Genomic DNA, 19,275 nt, shown 5'->3' on the forward strand with positions numbered 1-19,275 from the left:
CTACAACATTATATAAATTAACATTAATATATAATATTATAATATATAGCCTAATATTAGCGTAATATCGCTGTCCAGCTTTGCAAAGAAAGATGAATCTATACATTTTTTGTGTGAATTTATTAAATGAATTTATAGAATAGAAGTAGCCTATGTAGCCTATAGCCTATGTGATTAGAATGAATGTTGGAATTATAAACTGCAGTTTATGTTGTTTTTGTTAGAGAAATGTATCTGTTAGCAAAATGGAGGAGTACAATATTGTCCCCAGACCTATTTGAGGGTTTCCCGCCAAAACCTCTAGCGCCACCGTCAGATAGGCTAAAACATGTAGACTACTTTCATTATGACTTTGTATTAAAATAACATTGCTTATAAATGTTTGTCTGTCCAATATATGGTCCAGCTAATGTGCACGTGTAGAGTAAGCAAACAGTCGATGCAGCAATGACAAATGCGATTGGATCTTTTAATTGCCATATTGATGGTGGCGATTTCTCCCATTGTATACAAGTGGACCGTCTTTCTCTCCTGTAGGCCTAATGGAGGCTACCTGTTCAAGGTATGGCCTACCTAGGCTAGTAGGCCTACCTCTTTTCAGTTCTCAAGCGCTCTAGTGCTTTTTCCACAAGGTAGTCGCCCATAATTCGCCAATGGGTCGGCGCCGTGGCTTAGTTGGTTAAAGTGCCTGTCTAGTAAACAGGAGATCCTGGGTTCGAATCCCAGCGGTGCCTTATTAAATGTTCGCTCAATCTAAGAATGAACAACAATCGCGAAACAGTGCACTTCTTGCAATCCATTGGGGCAAATCCATTTTGTGAAATCATTTGGGTATTTTGGGCTGGTGTTTGGAGACTATGACAGTATACGTCTGCATTTTGAACCAGGCTACATTGTGAAGAGACCCGAGGACCTGTCATTCCTGCTCACAGACAGCATGCAAACTCAGTGCAGGACAGGCAAAAGCCTGGAGAAGAAGCATCACGTGGCCCATATGTTGAAGCGGGAGGGCTCTGTGGCGCAATGGATAGCGCATTGGACTTCTAGGCTAAATGAGGTAATTCAAAGGTTGTGGGTTCGAGTCCCACCAGAGTCGGTGATTTTGGTGTTATGTTAACCCTATAATGCATAGTGTTGCCCTTAGGCAACAGAAACTTTAACCCGTTGTGTTCTCAACATATTAATTTAAATCATTTCAAGATGCAATTGTCCGAGAACAGTCCAATGTGTTGTAAGTGAAATGCAAAAACCAACAACACTTTTTACGCATTATAAAAGTTTAACATGAAAATAATTTAAATGTAGGCTATCTATCAATACAATTATGTAATCTTGTATAGAGTTGATACGCTGAAATTATCGCTTGTAAGAGAATTACAAATTTATTTTATTTTTTGCCATCAGCCACAAGAGGGCAGCAGACAGAAAAAAATATCATGGTAAGGGCTCTTCATTATCTAACAGACTAAGCTGGTTACAATGTGGTGGAACTTGAAAGAATATCAGATTTTACATTCGTTTTGTTGTACCGATGTCTGGACAATGAAATGAACAGACTGTGAAGATCAGATCCTTTGTCGATGTCTGTATGTCTTTGTGTAGTCTGTATGGTTCTGCTGAATAAATGATAGGCTACTGTTGAGTAATCATACTTGCAGTAGGCTATTAATCATGACTCGGCAATAAATAGGACAATTCTGGATCTTTTTTAGTTAACCTTTAGGTTAATAAGAATTTCCTCTTTTTCATCTAATGGATTATTATTATGTCTTCAAAACATGTACTTATAACCATTTCATTATTCAGTCACATTTGCAGTTTCTATCAGCCTATTGTTCAGTTTCTAATGTTGTTATTCTGACTGTGGACGACTGAAGCAGAGATGTTTAAATAGTAATTAAATATTTAAATGTCAAGACGTGCAGCATATAAAAATACACTTCCAAGAGTAAGGCTTCAGCACATTTGAAAAGGTCATTTTGTGAACTTTTCACCTTTCAAACCACTTCTGTTTCTGTTAAACCACAGTCTCTTTGCTCTGTTTATATGTTTAGCTTAGTCCATCTAGTTACATCAAGATGGAAATGCACAATGCATGCTAATTTATTCAGATTAATAATGTATATGTTACACCAAGTGTTAGCCTAATATGGCCAAAACTCTCTAGTTGAAATGTTTATTAAAGATATTACATTGTGTTAATTCAGTGTAGAATTAATTCAGATTAGCATTAAGTTATAAAGTCACCGTTTAAGCAAATTTACATGATTTGAATTTTATCAAATCTGTTTGAGTCTCACTAAAGTGTGAGAACTGAGAAATTGCTCAGGGCTGATACTGCAGAAATTCTTAGGGAAACTAACCAGTAATTTGCATGACAGGACAGCATAAACCTCCATGGTTGCTTCACAGCGGTCAGTGTTTTTTCTAGCCCTCCTCCATGCAATCATGCAGGTCAGTTGTGCTCAACCTAAGATTATTTTTATGACCTGGACATTTTTAGGAGATTTGAGTCATATAATACAGCAAAATTATGAACTTTATAAACAAAAGAACCGTAGGCTGAAACTTATTTTATTGCTGTTCTCACTGTTTTGAAACTATGCTTTTACTTTTCCAGAACCAGCTTGGTTACATATTTGGTTCATCCCATAAAGCACACGGTAATCCAAGTTTGAAATGTTTCATGCCTCAGAATGTGACAGTCAGTGATCAGGAATGTTCAGTGTTTATATACTCACCGGAACTGCTTTGTAATGTAAGAGGACAATATGAGGCGAAAGGACACTGCCGAAACTCATTCTCACAGGCGTTGCTAATTCTTTCTAAACATATCTATACATATTATAATTCTTCACAGTACTGATACTTTTACCTTTTTGAAATGCTCTTGGATATTTCAAATAGCCTTTGAAATGAAAGAGTTTCATCTTGGGTTAATATGTGTTTTTATATTAGAACTTTGTCAGCATGAACAGATGATGAAGATGATTTATCCTGAACATGTGAAATTAATCAAACATAATTATTTTATTTACATAGGAACAACATTTTTTGCTATTCCCTTTCAATGTATGGAAAAATAGCAAACAATAGTCCTGTATGTGCTTCTGAGAATTAAAAGCATCTAACTGAGGTCTAAATCACTTCCTACGGCCAAAAAGGTCAGGAGGTTACCGTGAAGATAAGCCAAGAAAATATTTTGTCTAGACTTTATCTCAGCTGTAGGCCATTAAATCACCAGTGACCAATCTCCTTATTGAGAATCAAGTGACACCATAATAGTAAGGTTGTGTAAAACCAACTGGTCATGGTGGTTTTACCTGTGTTATGTGGTGTTGAGAAGAATGTGTGATTTAAAGATCAACTTTAAAGATCTGGTCTTGATAGATCAAAAACATGAAGCCATTTAGATGCTGAGGGAAGAAGTTACAGACAGAACTTGTCTTGAGAATGACAAATTCCCGACAGTAAACTGATGCCCCGTCCAATTTGGATGACTCCAAGTGCTTGCGCTACTTCTAGTACGAAGAACAAATGAATTTGCAACGGTCGCTTTGTCATGTGCTGTGTGGACAGCTTCTACCTGTTGAGGTTCGATGCAACAATGGTGGCATCTGATGTAGAAATGGTGTTATAGCTTTTAGGGACAGACATCAGAATTGTTTGTTCAGCATCAAAGCCTGGTTGCTACCCAACAGGGAACGTACTCAGAACTTCCCTAACGTTCTGGCAAGGTTCTTTCAAACTTATGAACAATCGTTCTTCCAGTAATGTTAACATAACCTTTGTTAAATGTTATCTGGTCTTTAATAGACCAGCAGCGGCACCTCGTGGTCTTCCCAACCCTCCCAAAATGCTATTTCACAATCTACTACATCACCATATTCCTTTGTCGCTCTACCTCTTAATCCCTCCCCATTCTAGCTTTAACTATCCTGGGATGCATTTCCCAAAAGCATCGTGAGCCCAAGTTGATCGTGAAGATGCAACAATATTATTGATCTGCCTGCATTGACACCATTATATGAACTGAGCTAGACGATGACATCACTTTTTTCTCCAGAGCAGCTATATATAACTGAATTAAATCAATAACTTTTTTACAACAAAAATGAACCATCACTTAACTTACTTAAGCTGGACTATGATGCTATTTTGTTCTTTCTTTATTATTTTCCTGCTATCACTGTAAAGTGGCTTTGAAACAATCTGTATTGTAAAAAGTGCTATATAAATAAAGGTGACTGACTTGACCATTGTCACCAATGTTCTCCAAGATCAACTTAGCTCACAATGCTTTTAAGAAACACAACCCTGAGCGATGGCTGAAACTACAAGCACTTAATGTTTATTTCCTCTTTAAGATTAATCGTTTGTTGTTTTCTCAATTGTTAGCCGCTTTGGTCAAAAGTGTCTGCTAAATGAATAAATGTAATAATCAAAACAAGTACATCAAGTACAAAAATGTTATTTATATAATTCATGGAACGTTTTTCTGAAACATTTTAACTTGATGTTAGTCTAATGTTTAAACGTACAGCTTTTACTTTTTTTCAGATGGTTCTAAACTTCTGAGAACATTCAAAAGTAATGTTCCCACAATAGGCTACCCTATAGCCTACTAGCAAAACCTTAAGACAATTTTTTTGTAAGCTGGGTAATAACTGAAAACAAACTTCACAAATAAGACATTTTAAGTAACAAAACCTTAGTGTCAGAGTCAGTTCCCCCTGCTCATTTGCTGTGTTTTGTCCCCTCTAGAACTCTGTAGGGGTACAGGAAGTGTTGCCTATAGTGACGGGGCGCGTTTAGAATCAGTTTAGAATCCAGAAAACATGGAGAAGTACGAGAAGATTAAAGTGGTCGGCAGAGGAGCATTCGGGTAAATAAAACAACGAACGCGTTATTGGTTCGCGAAATGGTTTTAGTGATATGCACTCGTCTGTTTGAACTACTTGATTTACAAAAATATTATTGTACGCTCTAAACTCGGTGGAAGTGTTACTTGAGGAACTCAGTTGATGAGCTTTAAATCTGCAGCTCTCCTCTCAGAATGAGCGCGAGCTGTAGCGGAATATACAGCGCATCACTGTCTCGCGTTTCCGCATTCCATCGGTACAGTTACACAGCCATTATCACCCTATTCAACGAGTAACAGTTGCATTAAGAGTTTGAAAACTCTCTCTTTCAAATGGAAAAAAGAACTGTTGGGCAATGAGTAGCTCGCCCTACTCGTTTTAAACTTCCCTAGAATGTTTACAGCTTTCCTAATGGAATTACTATCGAACTTTAGAATCTTAACGGTCCAGTTGCAAACATGATGTAAATAAAAAAAATTAAAAAATTTAGAAATGACACTATCTCACTTATTGGCTAAGTTAAAGTGTGGTATAGGATACTGTTCTTTGTGAAAATTGTTGCCTACTCAAAATTCAAAGTTGCTAGCGTAAAAAACATATATTGGAGACGTAAAAAATGTTTTTATTTGTATTTTAGTAAAGTAGGCTAAGTAAATTAAAAAGTAAAGGTTTTATTAGCTTTTGAAAACTGATCAATCCAAAACCTTGTGGTAAAAGAAGTGCATTAAACTGGATTGACTGGATACTTGTAGCGTAGGCTACTTCAAATCTTAAAAGTAGCCTACTTCAAATCTTTTTTTTTTTTTTAAACTGTACTTGCAGGTAATAGGCCTATAATATAAATGAAATAATATCACTTTCATGACAGTTTCTTAACACACCTCAATACACTTTAAAAGTGCACTTTGTGATAATGTCATATTAACCAGTGGTGTAGTCTACGTGATACGCAGGTATACGCCGTATACCCACTAGAAAAGGCCAAGGATTTGCGTATACCCACTTAAAAAAAGCGTGAGGATACGTATCAACTTCGTTTTGTGTCAGAACTTTCACACTTTCATTCATAAATTCACCCCGTCTGTGTTTGCGAAGCGACGGATCGAATCGCGGAATCCAGTCACAAATGGAACTTGCTATATAAAGCAGAACGTCACGGAATTAGGCTATTTTTGAATGAATAAATCAAAAGTAACTGCTGTACAATGAATCAAATCTCGATATGGACTAGTGTCTATGAATATTAAAGCTAAAAGAGACTGCAATTGTTCTACGCGTCTCTGGGAATGAGCGCTCAGTGTGTGCTCCACTACACACACACACACACACAGAAGCACGCGTGACTCACGCTCGTGGTGTTTTCAGCGTTTCACTGTATTGAGACATGATGTAGGCTACACATGTGCATTTCATCGCAGAGCTGCTATGAGAGTCACTTGATGAGAATTTCACCATTTCATTTGATAAAACTATCGTCATTCATTCGTTTCATATACACACAGAAACTGTAATGTCTTTACGACAACCTGTCAAAATAAAAGTTCTGTATAATTTGAAGAAATTATAACATAAATATATTACTATTGCACAGAGTATACTTCAGGCCTAATAATAATAATAATAATAGTTTATTAAAACACACAGAAACTCAAATGTCTACAACCCACCAAAATAAAAGTTCGGTCTAACTCAAATTAATTAGAAAGGAATTATTGCACAGTAAAATGTATTTTAAAATACATTTTTTTCAAAAACACCATTTCTAAAAGTAAATTTGTATTTGTGCCTATAATGTTTTTTTTTTTAATTGTTGATAATTGTCAACTGATAAAACCTGTGCTTCAGGGACCATATTCATATAACAAATAAATAAGTTGATAACACTTAGTATTTCATAATGCTCTCAATTACATGTCGATGCATACTGTATGCCTTAGTGAGTGTGGTGGTGCTTATGGGGTGACGCTCTGGGCTGGGTGAGTATGCGGCGGGGGGGGTTATATTAGAGTATACTCACTACAAAAAACTAGACTACACCACTGATATTAACGGTTGTACTATAAAGTAGCCTACATTTAAAATTAGAGTTCAGTTCTTTGTCTCCTCTCATTAATGTTAGTGGTTTGTTTCTCCAGTGATTCCCTGAGTTTTTTCTGCCTGTACTGTGAGGTTTTTGTATTAAAGACATTTGTATTTTTGTATCGTGCACTTCTATTGTGCAGCTACTCGTGACACATAGTTGATTGCAATTTTAACTAGTGTGTTAAAATTCGCAATAAATCGACAGCACTAATTTAAAGTTAACTAAACTAAATTCGGTAACACTTTATTTTAAGCTGGCGTAATTACTGAAGTTACATGCACTTACTATAGTAATAACAATGATGCATATTTACAAGCAACTAACCCTAACCCTATAGTGAGTACATGTAGTTAATTAATATTACTCAGTACTAATTTGTGTAATTACACTGTAACAAGGTCACCTTAAAATAAAGTTTTGCCTAAGTTCTAAATTCATCATTACAAAAGTGTAATTACAAATATATTTAAATACACAACATACAAGTTTCAATAGAAATGACATTAAAGTACAATGTCGTTTACCATTAATGCTTGTCAGTACATTCATTAGTTCAATTTAACCTGTTATTTCAACCTCTATCCTGAAACCTAAAATTGTTCAACTTTAAATTCAGCTGTTAAACTTGAAATTGAAATCCACATAGTGACCTGCATCCTGACTTTTTACCTGATACAGGATAGTGCACCTTTGTCGCAGACGCACCGATGGCGCGCTGGTGATCTTGAAGGAAATCCCAGTTGAGCAGATGTCCCGTGATGAACGTCTCGCAGCCCAGAATGAATGCCAAGTCCTCAAGTTACTCAGCCACCCCAACATAATTGAGTATTATGAAAACTTCCTGGAGGACAAGGCGCTAATGATCGCAATGGAATATGCTCCAGGTATACACTTTCATCACTCACTTTTTGATGGTGACTTAATGTGTTCCTACAGATTAAGTCAGTAACAAAGTTCATAATATTTATTACTGTGATGCAAAAATAATAAAAAAAAAATTAAAGTGTATGGTAGGAGTTGTTTTAAAACCTTTAATCTGTTTTCCTTTTAATACAAAAAAAGTGTCATCACAGTAATGTCACAACATATTTTTAAACAAAATATGATGGACAATCATTTTCTTTATGCAAAATATAATAAAATAGGTAATATAATAAGTATTTTTAATTATGGTTCAATTACCTTAGGATCTGTTATCATTTTTCTCTTTATGATTATCCTAGGTGGAACCCTGGCTGATTACATACAGAAACGCTGCAACTCCTTGTTAGATGAGGATACAATATTACATTTCTTTGTTCAGATCTTACTGGCCCTTTATCATGTGCACAATAAACTCATCCTACACCGGGACCTCAAAACCCAGAACATACTCCTAGACAAGCACCAGATGATAGTCAAAATAGGAGATTTTGGAATCTCGAAAATTCTTGTTAGCAAGAGCAAAGCTTATACTGTAAGTAACAAAATTGTCTGTACTTCTGCAATGATTTGAGTTTGACAGCATGCGATTTAGTTACAGTCCAGATCCTTCTTCTCATGACAGGTTGTGGGGACACCATGTTATATCTCTCCAGAACTTTGTGAAGGAAAGCCATACAACCAGAAGAGTGACATTTGGGCCCTAGGCTGTGTGCTTTATGAGCTTGCTAGTCTCAAGAGAGCTTTTGAGGCAGCAGTAAGACATATTCTCTTATTTTCTGGTTGTCTTGATTTTGAAGAATCCGAACATCGCAAATTACAATAATGTTGAATGACAAGCTAAGCAACTTCTCTGTTTCTAGAACCTGCCAGCCTTGGTGCTGAAGATCATGAGTGGCACATTTGCCCCCATTTCAGATCGTTACAGCCCAGAGTTGAGACAACTAATCCTCAACATGCTGAATCTGGACCCATCCAAAAGACCCCAGCTCAATGAGATAATGGCTCATCCCATCTGCATTAGGCCATTGCTCAATCTTTACACTGACATAGGCAACGTCAAAATGCGCAGGTAGATTTATTTTATTTTATTTATCGCATTTTATCGCATTTAATTGTACACGCTAAGTATTGTAAATGCACTTACGCACTTTGTTTGGCTACTAAATGGATTAAATTATTCTCTTTTTAGAATAGAAAAGCCACTTTCTACTGCACAGACAGGCCCTCATGGAAGACCTGGTGGACGCGTGACCAGTACCAGAACCAGAGGTGGGGTGTTATTTCCCAAAATATTGTCTTATTTACTAATGTTATGTTTTAAAGCATCATCGAATATTTTATTACTCCAACCTGGGCCTTGCTGATTAAACATCAGGTTTGGAGTTCATAGTAAGCTTTCATTTAGCTCTTCTGGTTTGACTGTCAGCATGAGGATTTTCTGTCGCCATTTGTTCCATTTCATCTACTAGGAGGACTGTCCTGTCTAACTTCAACAAAGATGATGCACCCATTGCCTTTATCTTCAGTGTACACCTGGGGCAGTGGCATTTCCATTCCTCTGCGTCTGCCCATGTTAAACACAGAGGTTATACAAGTGTCCCTGGGCCGCACACAGAAGATGGGCATCACCAAATCTGGGAGGCTCATCACATGGGAGGTGAGATGATGGTTTTTCTTGAGTATCAATCATATTTTATTTCCGTTTTTAATTTTTATTTCGGCTTGACTCTATGCCAGGCCCCCTCGGTTGGATCCACTGAGCCCACTCTGCCCGGTGCTGTTGAGCAGATGCAGCCCCAGTTTATCTCCCGCTTCCTGGAGGGACAGTCTGGTGTCACGATCAAATCTGTCTCATGTGGTGATCTCTTCACCACCTGCCTAACAGGTATGCTTCTTATAATCCAGAATTTTCCGAGCAGGTTGTGGCATCATCGATTTCAGAATCAACCGGACCTAACGCCACATACTGTACAACCAAAACAAACAAGGTTTAGTCACTTTACATGTCCATCAAACTGCCTAAGTGGGCAGTTCTTAGACTGAAGCTGCAAAGTGGACATGACTTTAAGTCTGTCTCTGCAAAATTAAGCACAAAGTGATTTAAACGTTTGCGATAAAATGAAAAACGGATGAAAGGAGGATGTAATCACCCCTTTAGACTATTCTTCCTACAGAGCTCATTAAGCAGCATTTGTTCACACTGCAAAAGCTAATCTCTTGTCCCCTGGCATTGTAGCACAGCGGTGTACATTTGTCTGCTCTAGAGTAAAGGATATGCTATAACTATTCGTCTCTGCAGGGGAATCATTAGTCCCCAGCAGATATAGAGGATTAAAGGGCTTGACTTCCAGCTCAGTTGCTCTTCTTGTGCAGCGGTTTGCACTGACGGAGAAACAATTGTTGTTTAATTCTTTGTTTATATGCAAGAGCAACTACAATCTGCCTAATTTGCTTTCGGTTCTGCAGACAGAGGTATAATCATGACGTTTGGAAGTGGAAGCAATGGTTGTCTTGGACATGGGAACTTCAACGATGTGACACAGGTAGATTTAGATGATCTTTTTATTTTTTTTATTTGCAATGGTATATTTAGAGATGCTTGCTCAGGGAAGCTAAGGATTTAAACAAACTGACCTTAAGTATTGACCTCAGGACTCAAAAATAAAGATGATCCACTGGCCTGGGGTTGGTGTGAGAGAGTTCTCATTGTTTACTGAAACTAAAAAGAAAAAAAAATGTGTTAATTGAAAATTAAATATGAATATTAGATGAAAAACTTAGACAAATAAAATTAATTAAATAAAATAAGTTCAAGTACTAAAATTAAGCTAATAGATATATATAAAAGAACAACTAAAAGCACATAGCAAAATTAAATTAACCTAAAATTAAAATGAAAAATGAAAAATAAAATATTAATAAATACTATAAAAGTATATAATATTTAGAAAACTAATAGTTTCCTGTACGGTTATAATAACTGTATAATTTACAGCTATTATTGCAAATTAGATTTTTCTAAAGAAAGCTTGTCTTTATAGGTGTAAAAATAAAAAATAAAAATACACAAATTACATATTAGTATTAAATCAAAATAAATAATAATGAATGTTATAATTATAATAAAATAGACATTTAAAAAAATTTAGTTTAGGTTTACAACCAGGGTTGGGTGCTTCTACATCAGTGTTATTCACCTACCATTTCCCTCTGATTTTAGGGATAATTTGTGGGTAGGGTTAGGCTGAAGGGCCAGGGATATGGTTAGGATTACATTTCCGGACAGGAATGTTGTTCCAGGATCAACAAAATATGGACACCTTTAGTGTTTTCTTTACAAAATGTGAAAATCTAGTGTTAATTATACTCATAGTTCTCCATGTTCCTGTCTTTGTATTCAGCCCAAGATAGTAGAGGCTCTTCTGGGTTATGAGTTGGTCCAAGTGTCCTGTGGAGCATCCCACGTTCTGGCAGTTACCAATGAGCGAGAGGTTTTCTCCTGGGGGCGAGGAGATAACGGTAAATGAGCAACATCACTTGTCACTTGAATACTGTGTTTCTTTGTGTTTCTCTTTGTACTCTTGCAGACAGCAGCAGCAGCGCCTCCAGGCAGACCTGGCATTTTGTGCTCCATCGTTCTCGTTCTCTCTCTCCGCCACACTCACTCTGTATTATGTCTCTGTTTGACAGGCCGGCTTGGCTTGGCCACTCTAGACTGCCACAACTCTCCACAGCAGGTGAGTTTGCCCGCTGATTTTGAAGCCCAGCGTGTGCTGTGTGGGGTGGACTGCTCCATGATCATGAGCACACAGCACCAGATCCTGGCCTCTGGGAACAACAGGTACTCCATATGTCTTCTCACAGTTCATTATGTACAAAAACAGTATGAAAAATATCATATTACTTTAATAAAACATATTATATTACACTGGGAAAACTGGAGTAATGTCTGTTCAAGTGATTTTGGCTGGATGCTTATATTTTATTTATATTTATATAATACTCAAAAGTTTGGGGTCAGTAACATTTTTTTTTTTTTTTTTTGAAGGAAGTCTCTTATTTTCACCAAAGCTGTATTTATTTATTCATAAATAGTGTAAAACTTAAATAAAAACTTTAAAAAATAGTATTACAATGAAAAATAAATGTTTCCTATTTGAATATATTTTAAAGTGTAATTTATTCCTGTGATGCAAAAGCTGAATTTTCAGCATCATTACTCCAGTCTTCAGTGTCACATGATCCTTCAGAAATCATTCTAATATACTGATTTGCTGCTCAAGAAACATTTCTTTTCACTTCACACTCCACAACACTTCACAACTTTTCCTAGCATTGCAACAAAATGCACAGTAAATCATTATTTATTATTTACTATATTTATTTTCGGTCTTCCACATTGAATGATGGGTAATGTGAATTATATACAAAGTATGTACATGTTAAATTATATGATCAGCATTAATAAAAAAATATTTTCCAGTTCAAATTTGCTACTGACACAATTCTTTAATCGTCTTTAAGACAGAAAAAGAGGGCTCACAGAAAAGCCAGATTTCCCATTAGTAATGATGACATCATGTGCTCATGACATGAAGGCAGCATCATCATTTACCAAAGCTTCAGACGGCATGTGGTTGGTTGAGGTGTTGACTGTCACAGATTCCCAAATGTGTCTATATTTTGACATGTTGCTGGTTAATGAGCCTCAAAGTGGATTTTTCAAAAGCCTGGTATGAGTCTAACTGCAATTATAAATAATAATGCATCTCAAAATGTAAAAAAAAAAAAAAAAAAAAATCTCCATGAATGTCTTGCTAAGCAGTTTTGCTTATGTTAGGCAGATTTTCACAGATTGCCAAACCAGTTTAGGGAGTTAACACTCCTCATTCCTGCTTCAGCATTTGAAAAGACTGAATTATGAGGATATTTCATCACAGGAAATGACCAACACAATGACCATATTTTAAATAACAGTCACACCCTGTCAGCCGCACCATCTGAGTGCTAAATATCGTTGTTTATGACCCTTACAGACTTAAGGTGATGATACATAGGGCAACTTTTTGAGCAATGTTGCTGGGAAATCTTGCAGAGCGATTGTTGCTTGGAAAACAAGCAACAATCAAGCAACAATCGCTCCCATTGAAAATAGACAATACATTTCTATCTGGATAATTTTTATCGGTTGTGGGCCTTGTCTCATCTGGTGCCCGTTGACAGTAACATTGCCCAGCAACATTGCTCAAAAAGTTGCCCTGTGTATCATCACCTTATTAGAGCAGATTTTCAGAATAAACCCATTGCCCTTTGTGATAAAGAAGTACACTGTAGCATACTTTAAAAAAAGAACACTGATTGACACTTAATTGAATGTTAACGGCACTTAAAAAATGTATTGTAGTTAAAATTTTTTATTGAATACAGTTAGCTGAACTTTAGAGTGCTTTTTTGACCCGCTTTAGACTTAAGTACATCTTTATATGTCATTTCACAATTACTTCTATTGTACTGCCAAATGTGCTGACAAGCATTTATGGAAAACTAAAATATACTTTAAAGTCATTTCTATTGAAACTTGTACTGCAAGTAATGTATTTAAATATAATTGTATATTATACAAATATTTGTAATATATTTGCCATGTACATTACATTTAAAATACATTAACTTTAAATGTAATATCAAATAGCAATCTGCATTAAAATTATAATCAAGTACTTCACAAGTGTTTTAGTATGTTAGTTAGTACATCGGAAGTAAGTGCACTTCTTTTGTAAGCATGACAAACGATTATTCAAAGTTAAAATGTAGTCGACTTTTAATTTGACATGATTACAAAGTGCACTTTTGAAAAGTGTACTTAAGTCTGTTAAGAAACATTGACATTAAATGCCCGGTTTCAAAGGCTTTAAGCTTAGTCCCAGACTAAAATGCATGTTTGAGCTGTTTTAACTGAAAGCAACTTGAACTAACATAATTTCCTAAAATATGTCAGTGCCATTGTTTTGTCTCAAGATGCACACCAGTAATGTTTTTTTCTAAGGCCTGTTTCTGAAAGCTACTTAAATGTCCTAATTGAAACTAAGGCGTAATCCTGGCTTAATCTAAGCTCTGTCTGTGTAACCAGGCCTAAACATACTTTCTTTAAGTACACTTAAATGGCCTTTTATTTGATAAATATTATATTATCTGCAAGTAGATTTTTTTGACATACTGATTCTGAAGTACAAGTGCACATTCAATACTTTTCACAGAGAGTTGCTAAAGTGAGATTTGAATGAATAAATAACCATCTTAAATGCAGATTTAACAAGCTGGGTTTGGATAAGGTCTCAGGCACAGAGGAGCCCTCATCTCACTGTCAGGTGGAGGAGGTCCACACGTTCCAGCCTGTCCAGTCTGCTCCTCTAAATGTTGAGAAGATTGTTTATGTAGACATCGGCACAGCACACTCTGTTGCAGTCACAGGTCAGAGCACTTCATTCACATTACAACTCAATGGCCCTCATTTATCAAAAGTGCGTACACCAAATTTCCAGCGTACACCTGGCGTACACCCAAAACCACGGTGACTTTGAGATTTATCAATATGGACGTTGGCGTACGGCACGCTCAAATCCTACGCCAGCTCAGGAGGTGGTGTACGCACGTTTTGAGTTAGTGTGGAAATGCGCAGAAAAACAATTCCTAACACCACAAAACGCACTGACAAACTAAAATATATGATATATTATGACCCACTGTAAAAAACAATATAGTAATTATAAACTTCAGTGTTTATTTTTGTGCAACATGAACTTCAATGTTTAATTTGTGTGACTTTACCAAAGCATTTGATTTGTAGGCATATGTATTTTCAGTTGCGAGCCTGAGCGGTTTACCTGACGTTTCAAGCCTTGTTTATACTTTCGCCTGGCTCTGCAGCGCGAGTCTCCGCAGACTGCGCGCGCACCTCCCCAAATATGACGCCCTAGGATGAGAATGCGTTGGTAATACTCTATACTCGACGCGCTCGCCGTCGTACTATTCTTTGAAACGATGGTTAGGCCCGGCAGGTGCGCACGGACTGGGTTCAGTAATGAAAGGCTTTCAATGACCAAAAAATAATTCAGACTGACAAAATAATAAAAATGACATTCTTCTTCTTTTAAATGTAATAATAATAATACAAATAATAATAATAATAATAACGACATTCTTCTTCTAAATAACAATAAGCGTCATTAATAATAAAAACCATAATAATAATAAGAAGAATATTACAAATTGTCATGCAATTATTAATGTGAATGAATGGTACTCCACATCACATCATCATCACTATTGCACACCCCAATACATGTGAAATGATACGAAATTAAATGCTAATTGTTTCAAAACACGTGCTGTAAAATAATGCATTGTGATAGGTCATTTGCTCATCCAAGTTTCTCTTCTTTGCCGTCTTCCGTGTGTCTATGGCGTAAAATGAGGGCGTGGGGGAAGCGGAGACTTGAATATATAGGGGCGTGTTATTCTAATGACGATCGTTTTCAGCCGCAACATTTATCAAAGGCAGGTATTGCGTACACCTGGATTTCAAAGGTACGCACAGCTTCATAAATCAGGCGGTGAGAGGAGTGTAAGCATAATCTTACGCCAACATATACGCCTGTTTCTACGCAAGATTGATAAATGAGGGCCAATGTGCTGTTTTGATTTAGACTGAGGACTGACTCACAGTGTATGAGTATGTCCCCTAAATGCAGAGAAAGGTCAGTGCTTCACCTTCGGCAGTAACCAGCATGGGCAGCTTGGCTGCAGTTCCCGCAGAACCAGTCGAGTGCCCTATCAAGTCTCAGGACTGCAGGGAATCACCATGGCCGCGTGTGGCGATGCGTTCACTCTGGCTATTGGAGCAGGTAAACAAGACATATACAAGTGAATCTCACAAAACAGGTCACATTGAAGTCTGATGAAGCCTATTTTTAGGAGATTTAAGATTTTTAAAATTGTATTGTCATGAATCTTTTCATGACAACAAAGTATTCTTCCTCCCCAATTTTCATTACTGCAATGCATCCAGACATGATGATCCTGATTTTTCACCCATGATTAATAAGTGTGTATTGTAATTATTGTAATGCAGTCATTTTTATATTATTATAGTGTGAAAAAGTATTGTAATACAAGGTATCAGTATCAATTCAACAAAAGCCTAAAAAATGCTAATGCTAATAATTTATTTCGATGGTCCATTTTAGACATTCTACTAACTATAAGTAACTTTGCATCTACATGTCAACTAACTCTCATTAGAGTATTAGTAGACTGTTAATTAACTGTTAGGTTAGGGTTATAGGTGTTGGGGTTCGTGTAAGTAGAATAAGTTGACATGTAGTCGCAAAGTTACATTTAGCCTATGTCTAAAGTGGGTCATCGAAATAACGTGTTACCCATTTTGTTTTGCATTGTTAATGACAATTGGAGAATTTTTTTTTGTTGCATTACAAAGGAATGTAATGGTCCTAAAACAGAGAAAAAGCTAAATATAATATAATTAATATATTATATATATATACGTTGGACCATTTTTCCTGCCGACCAAAATTTAAATAGTAGTCGCATTGGCGCGAACACAACAACGCTGCCCAACATCAAATGGTAAACTCAATCATGCGCTAATCATTTGTGCTTCTGCTTCACTGACTGTTTATCAGTTTGGACCAATGTCAGTGCAGTGCGAGCCGATCTTGATCAAGCGACACTGTTACTACACAGATATAGTAAAGAAGCATTTGAATTCGCCACAGAAATAATAGCATCGCTGCGAGATCTAGTGAGAAGCATTCAAATTTCTCCGTTATTACCCGTAGATCTCTATTAGATCAAACAGCGCTGCCGTGGAAACCAGGAGAAACATTGTGCCATGATTAAGTCCACAAATCAGAAACATTCACGATGGATTTAATGTAGTAGGCTGAACACTAACTGTCACCTTGGAAGTTTGGCAGGAATTGTACAATGCTTTCAAGTACATCACATAGATTTTCTAGCACTTCAAAACTCAAATATGATCATATATTTAAATGTTATTTTTCAACGTGATGACCAAAACATTATTTTGTTCATCCTCCAAAGATTACCCCCCATTTATAAAACTAAAAGTTTCTAGATGTAGGGGGAAAAAAAACACTTATTCCACTCTCAAATATTTATTTTTTAATCGTTTTGCTTTTGAATTATTTCGACATTATGAATAAAATTGCTGCCCTCAAATGTTAACCTGGAGTCTTGCAAACTTAAAATAAAAATAAAATAAAATAAACCTTTGTTTATAAATAGGCTAGGCTACTACAATAATACATTTCATTTTTTATAAGGAGCGGTTTTTGTTTTATATGCTGCTAAGAAGACACCCTAGAAGATGGTGTAAAGTAAAAATACTTTATGATGTTAGTTTAAATTTTTTTTTTTTTTTTAAATCAAGGGAATTTCTCTGGCATTTCTTTCTTTTTGCTGTATCGAAAACGTACGGAACCGTGTCACCACTGTATCGTATTGAACCGAACCGTGAATTTTGTGAACCGTTACACCCCTAATATATATATATATATATTGATACTGGGATAAACATAACTACATCAGCTCAAAATAAATGCAATGCATCCCAGACAAGGCTGCTATCAAGCCATCAATTTGTTCCGTCACAGAATGTGTGGGGGCAGGTAGGTTAATTAATGTGACACGTGACTAAAGGTCAGCATGTAACCCCGACTGTGTCCCAGAGGCTTAGAAGACTCTGAAGACCTTTATTGTTTCAAGTTGTCTTTGTTCATTCATGATTCTCACAGGATCAGACATGCAGAGAAATAGACTGACAAAGATGTTATTCAGCCAAATTGTGTTCAGAATTGTGAGTAAATGTTCTGCTCCTTCATTCGGCAGAGGGGGATGTGTACACCTGGGGTAAAGGGGCACGTGGTCGACTTGGAAGGAAAGAAGAGGATTCTGGGATACCAAAGACAGTGCAGCTCGATGAGAGCCACCCTTTCACTGTCACGTCAGTGGCTTGTTGCCATGGAAACACACTGTTGGCTGTGAAACGTAATGTGCAGCTATAATTACTTATACTAATGTTTACAGAATCTAGACATTTATTGTAATGTATTTGTTGCAATTATCTATTGTTGATGATTTGGCATTACAAATGTTGTCATTGTTCTCTCATCAGTCCTTAAAACACAGTGACTATATTCTTACTCATCATTTCTCTCCTTTCCTCAGCATTTTTTGAAGAGCCTGTTTCAAAGTGACAGCGCTGCCTCTGCCCAAATTCCTCCACACACTCCGCAGAAGAGGAATATGGATCGAGGGATTGGACGCGATACTGTCGCCTCATTGAGAATTATAAGCCATGCAGTTGCGTTTAAAATGTAACATGATTTCCAGTTATGTAAAGCTGTTTTTGAACAAATGTAAATAACTGTTTACTTATAACAGCAGAATTGCACTAATTCTCTATTTGCAGTATTACATATATTTTGTGTACATAAATTAGACTGAATTAGGTTCAAATGAATCATAAATATGTAGTATGTTAAATAATGCCTGATTTCCTCTCTGAGGCCGGACTGAATGGAAGAAAAAAAAAAAGCAAAATAATTTTTGTCAAGATAATAAAGTGCTGCTTATGTTTCCACCTAATTGGAAGTTAAAGCACAATTTCTAAAGTATATCATAAATGTATGCCTGCTGGACATTATGACAGTAATAATAAGGGAGTTCTTATTTGTACCCAAAATATTTTTTTAATAAATAAAAGCTTTAATAATAAATATGCATTCATAATTTAGGATAAAATATTCTTTATATTTCCAATAATAATAATAATAATTTATTTTTAATGTAATTATAATCATTGACAATTATATTTAACCATTTAGTAATGTTATTTTTAGCTAGAACAATTCTAATATGACTGCATATTGATGTTTATTGCATATTAAAAAGCATATTCTTGTTTTATTTTCAGTTGAATCCCATCGAGAGCTCGTGCGTCCATCATGCTATGATGTAATTTTTGTGCAATACGTGATGCTCAGAGCGTGTCATTAATGTAGCGCGCGCTTTTCCATGCAAAACATATTTACCGTTGACGAGAGTTTAATATGTTTAAATGAAGCCGAGCTATTAAATATTCTTACTCTAATAAACTGTCTTACTCTATTTCCATTATTTCTGTTGCTGTTGTTGTTCTGTTGACGTAATGTCTGCTTTTGCACGAATGTCGTGCGCTTTTCACCGATAGAGGGAGTCGTTTGCCTTACAAATAACTTTCTGCAACCTTTTGTTACCAGCGATTGCCTTTGTATGCACACTTTTGGAGTGTTATTTAATAAATAAATAAACGTTTTCTTCTTT

The 19,275-nt window shown here is 36.2% G+C and overlaps 1 protein-coding gene across 1 annotated transcript; it reads left to right on the plus strand.

Annotated features, from left to right (window-relative positions):
• Positions 1 to 4,774: 4,774 nt before the first annotated feature.
• On the plus strand, positions 4,775 to 19,087 carry nek8 (NIMA-related kinase 8). The gene is made up of 15 exons (XM_082179356.1): positions 4,775 to 4,885; positions 7,624 to 7,829; positions 8,169 to 8,401; positions 8,492 to 8,623; positions 8,730 to 8,938; positions 9,059 to 9,138; positions 9,339 to 9,526; positions 9,607 to 9,754; positions 10,336 to 10,412; positions 11,271 to 11,388; positions 11,560 to 11,710; positions 14,177 to 14,340; positions 15,621 to 15,773; positions 17,800 to 17,958; positions 18,139 to 19,087. The coding sequence occupies exons 1-15, from the start codon at positions 4,839 to 4,841 to the stop codon at positions 18,165 to 18,167; spliced, it is 2,094 nt and encodes a 697-aa protein (XP_082035482.1). The 5' UTR covers positions 4,775 to 4,838; the 3' UTR covers positions 18,168 to 19,087.
• The last annotated feature ends 188 nt before the right edge of the window (positions 19,088 to 19,275 follow it).

The sequence above is a fragment of the Leuciscus leuciscus genome (assembly GCF_965113295.1).
Source record: "Leuciscus leuciscus genome assembly, chromosome: 9".
Lineage (NCBI taxonomy): Eukaryota > Metazoa > Chordata > Actinopteri > Cypriniformes > Leuciscidae > Leuciscus > Leuciscus leuciscus.

Bases quoted from the DNA above. Each gene is read 5' to 3' on its own strand.
- nek8 (XM_082179356.1), top strand. From the start codon at position 4,839: ATGGAGAAGTACGAGAAGATTAAAGTGGTCGGCAGAGGAGCATTCGG. The intron at 8,624-8,729 runs GTAAGACATATT...CTCTGTTTCTAG, and splicing joins AGAGAGCTTTTGAGGCAGCA to AACCTGCCAGCCTTGGTGCT. The intron at 11,389-11,559 runs GTAAATGAGCAA...TCTGTTTGACAG, and splicing joins CTGGGGGCGAGGAGATAACG to GCCGGCTTGGCTTGGCCACT.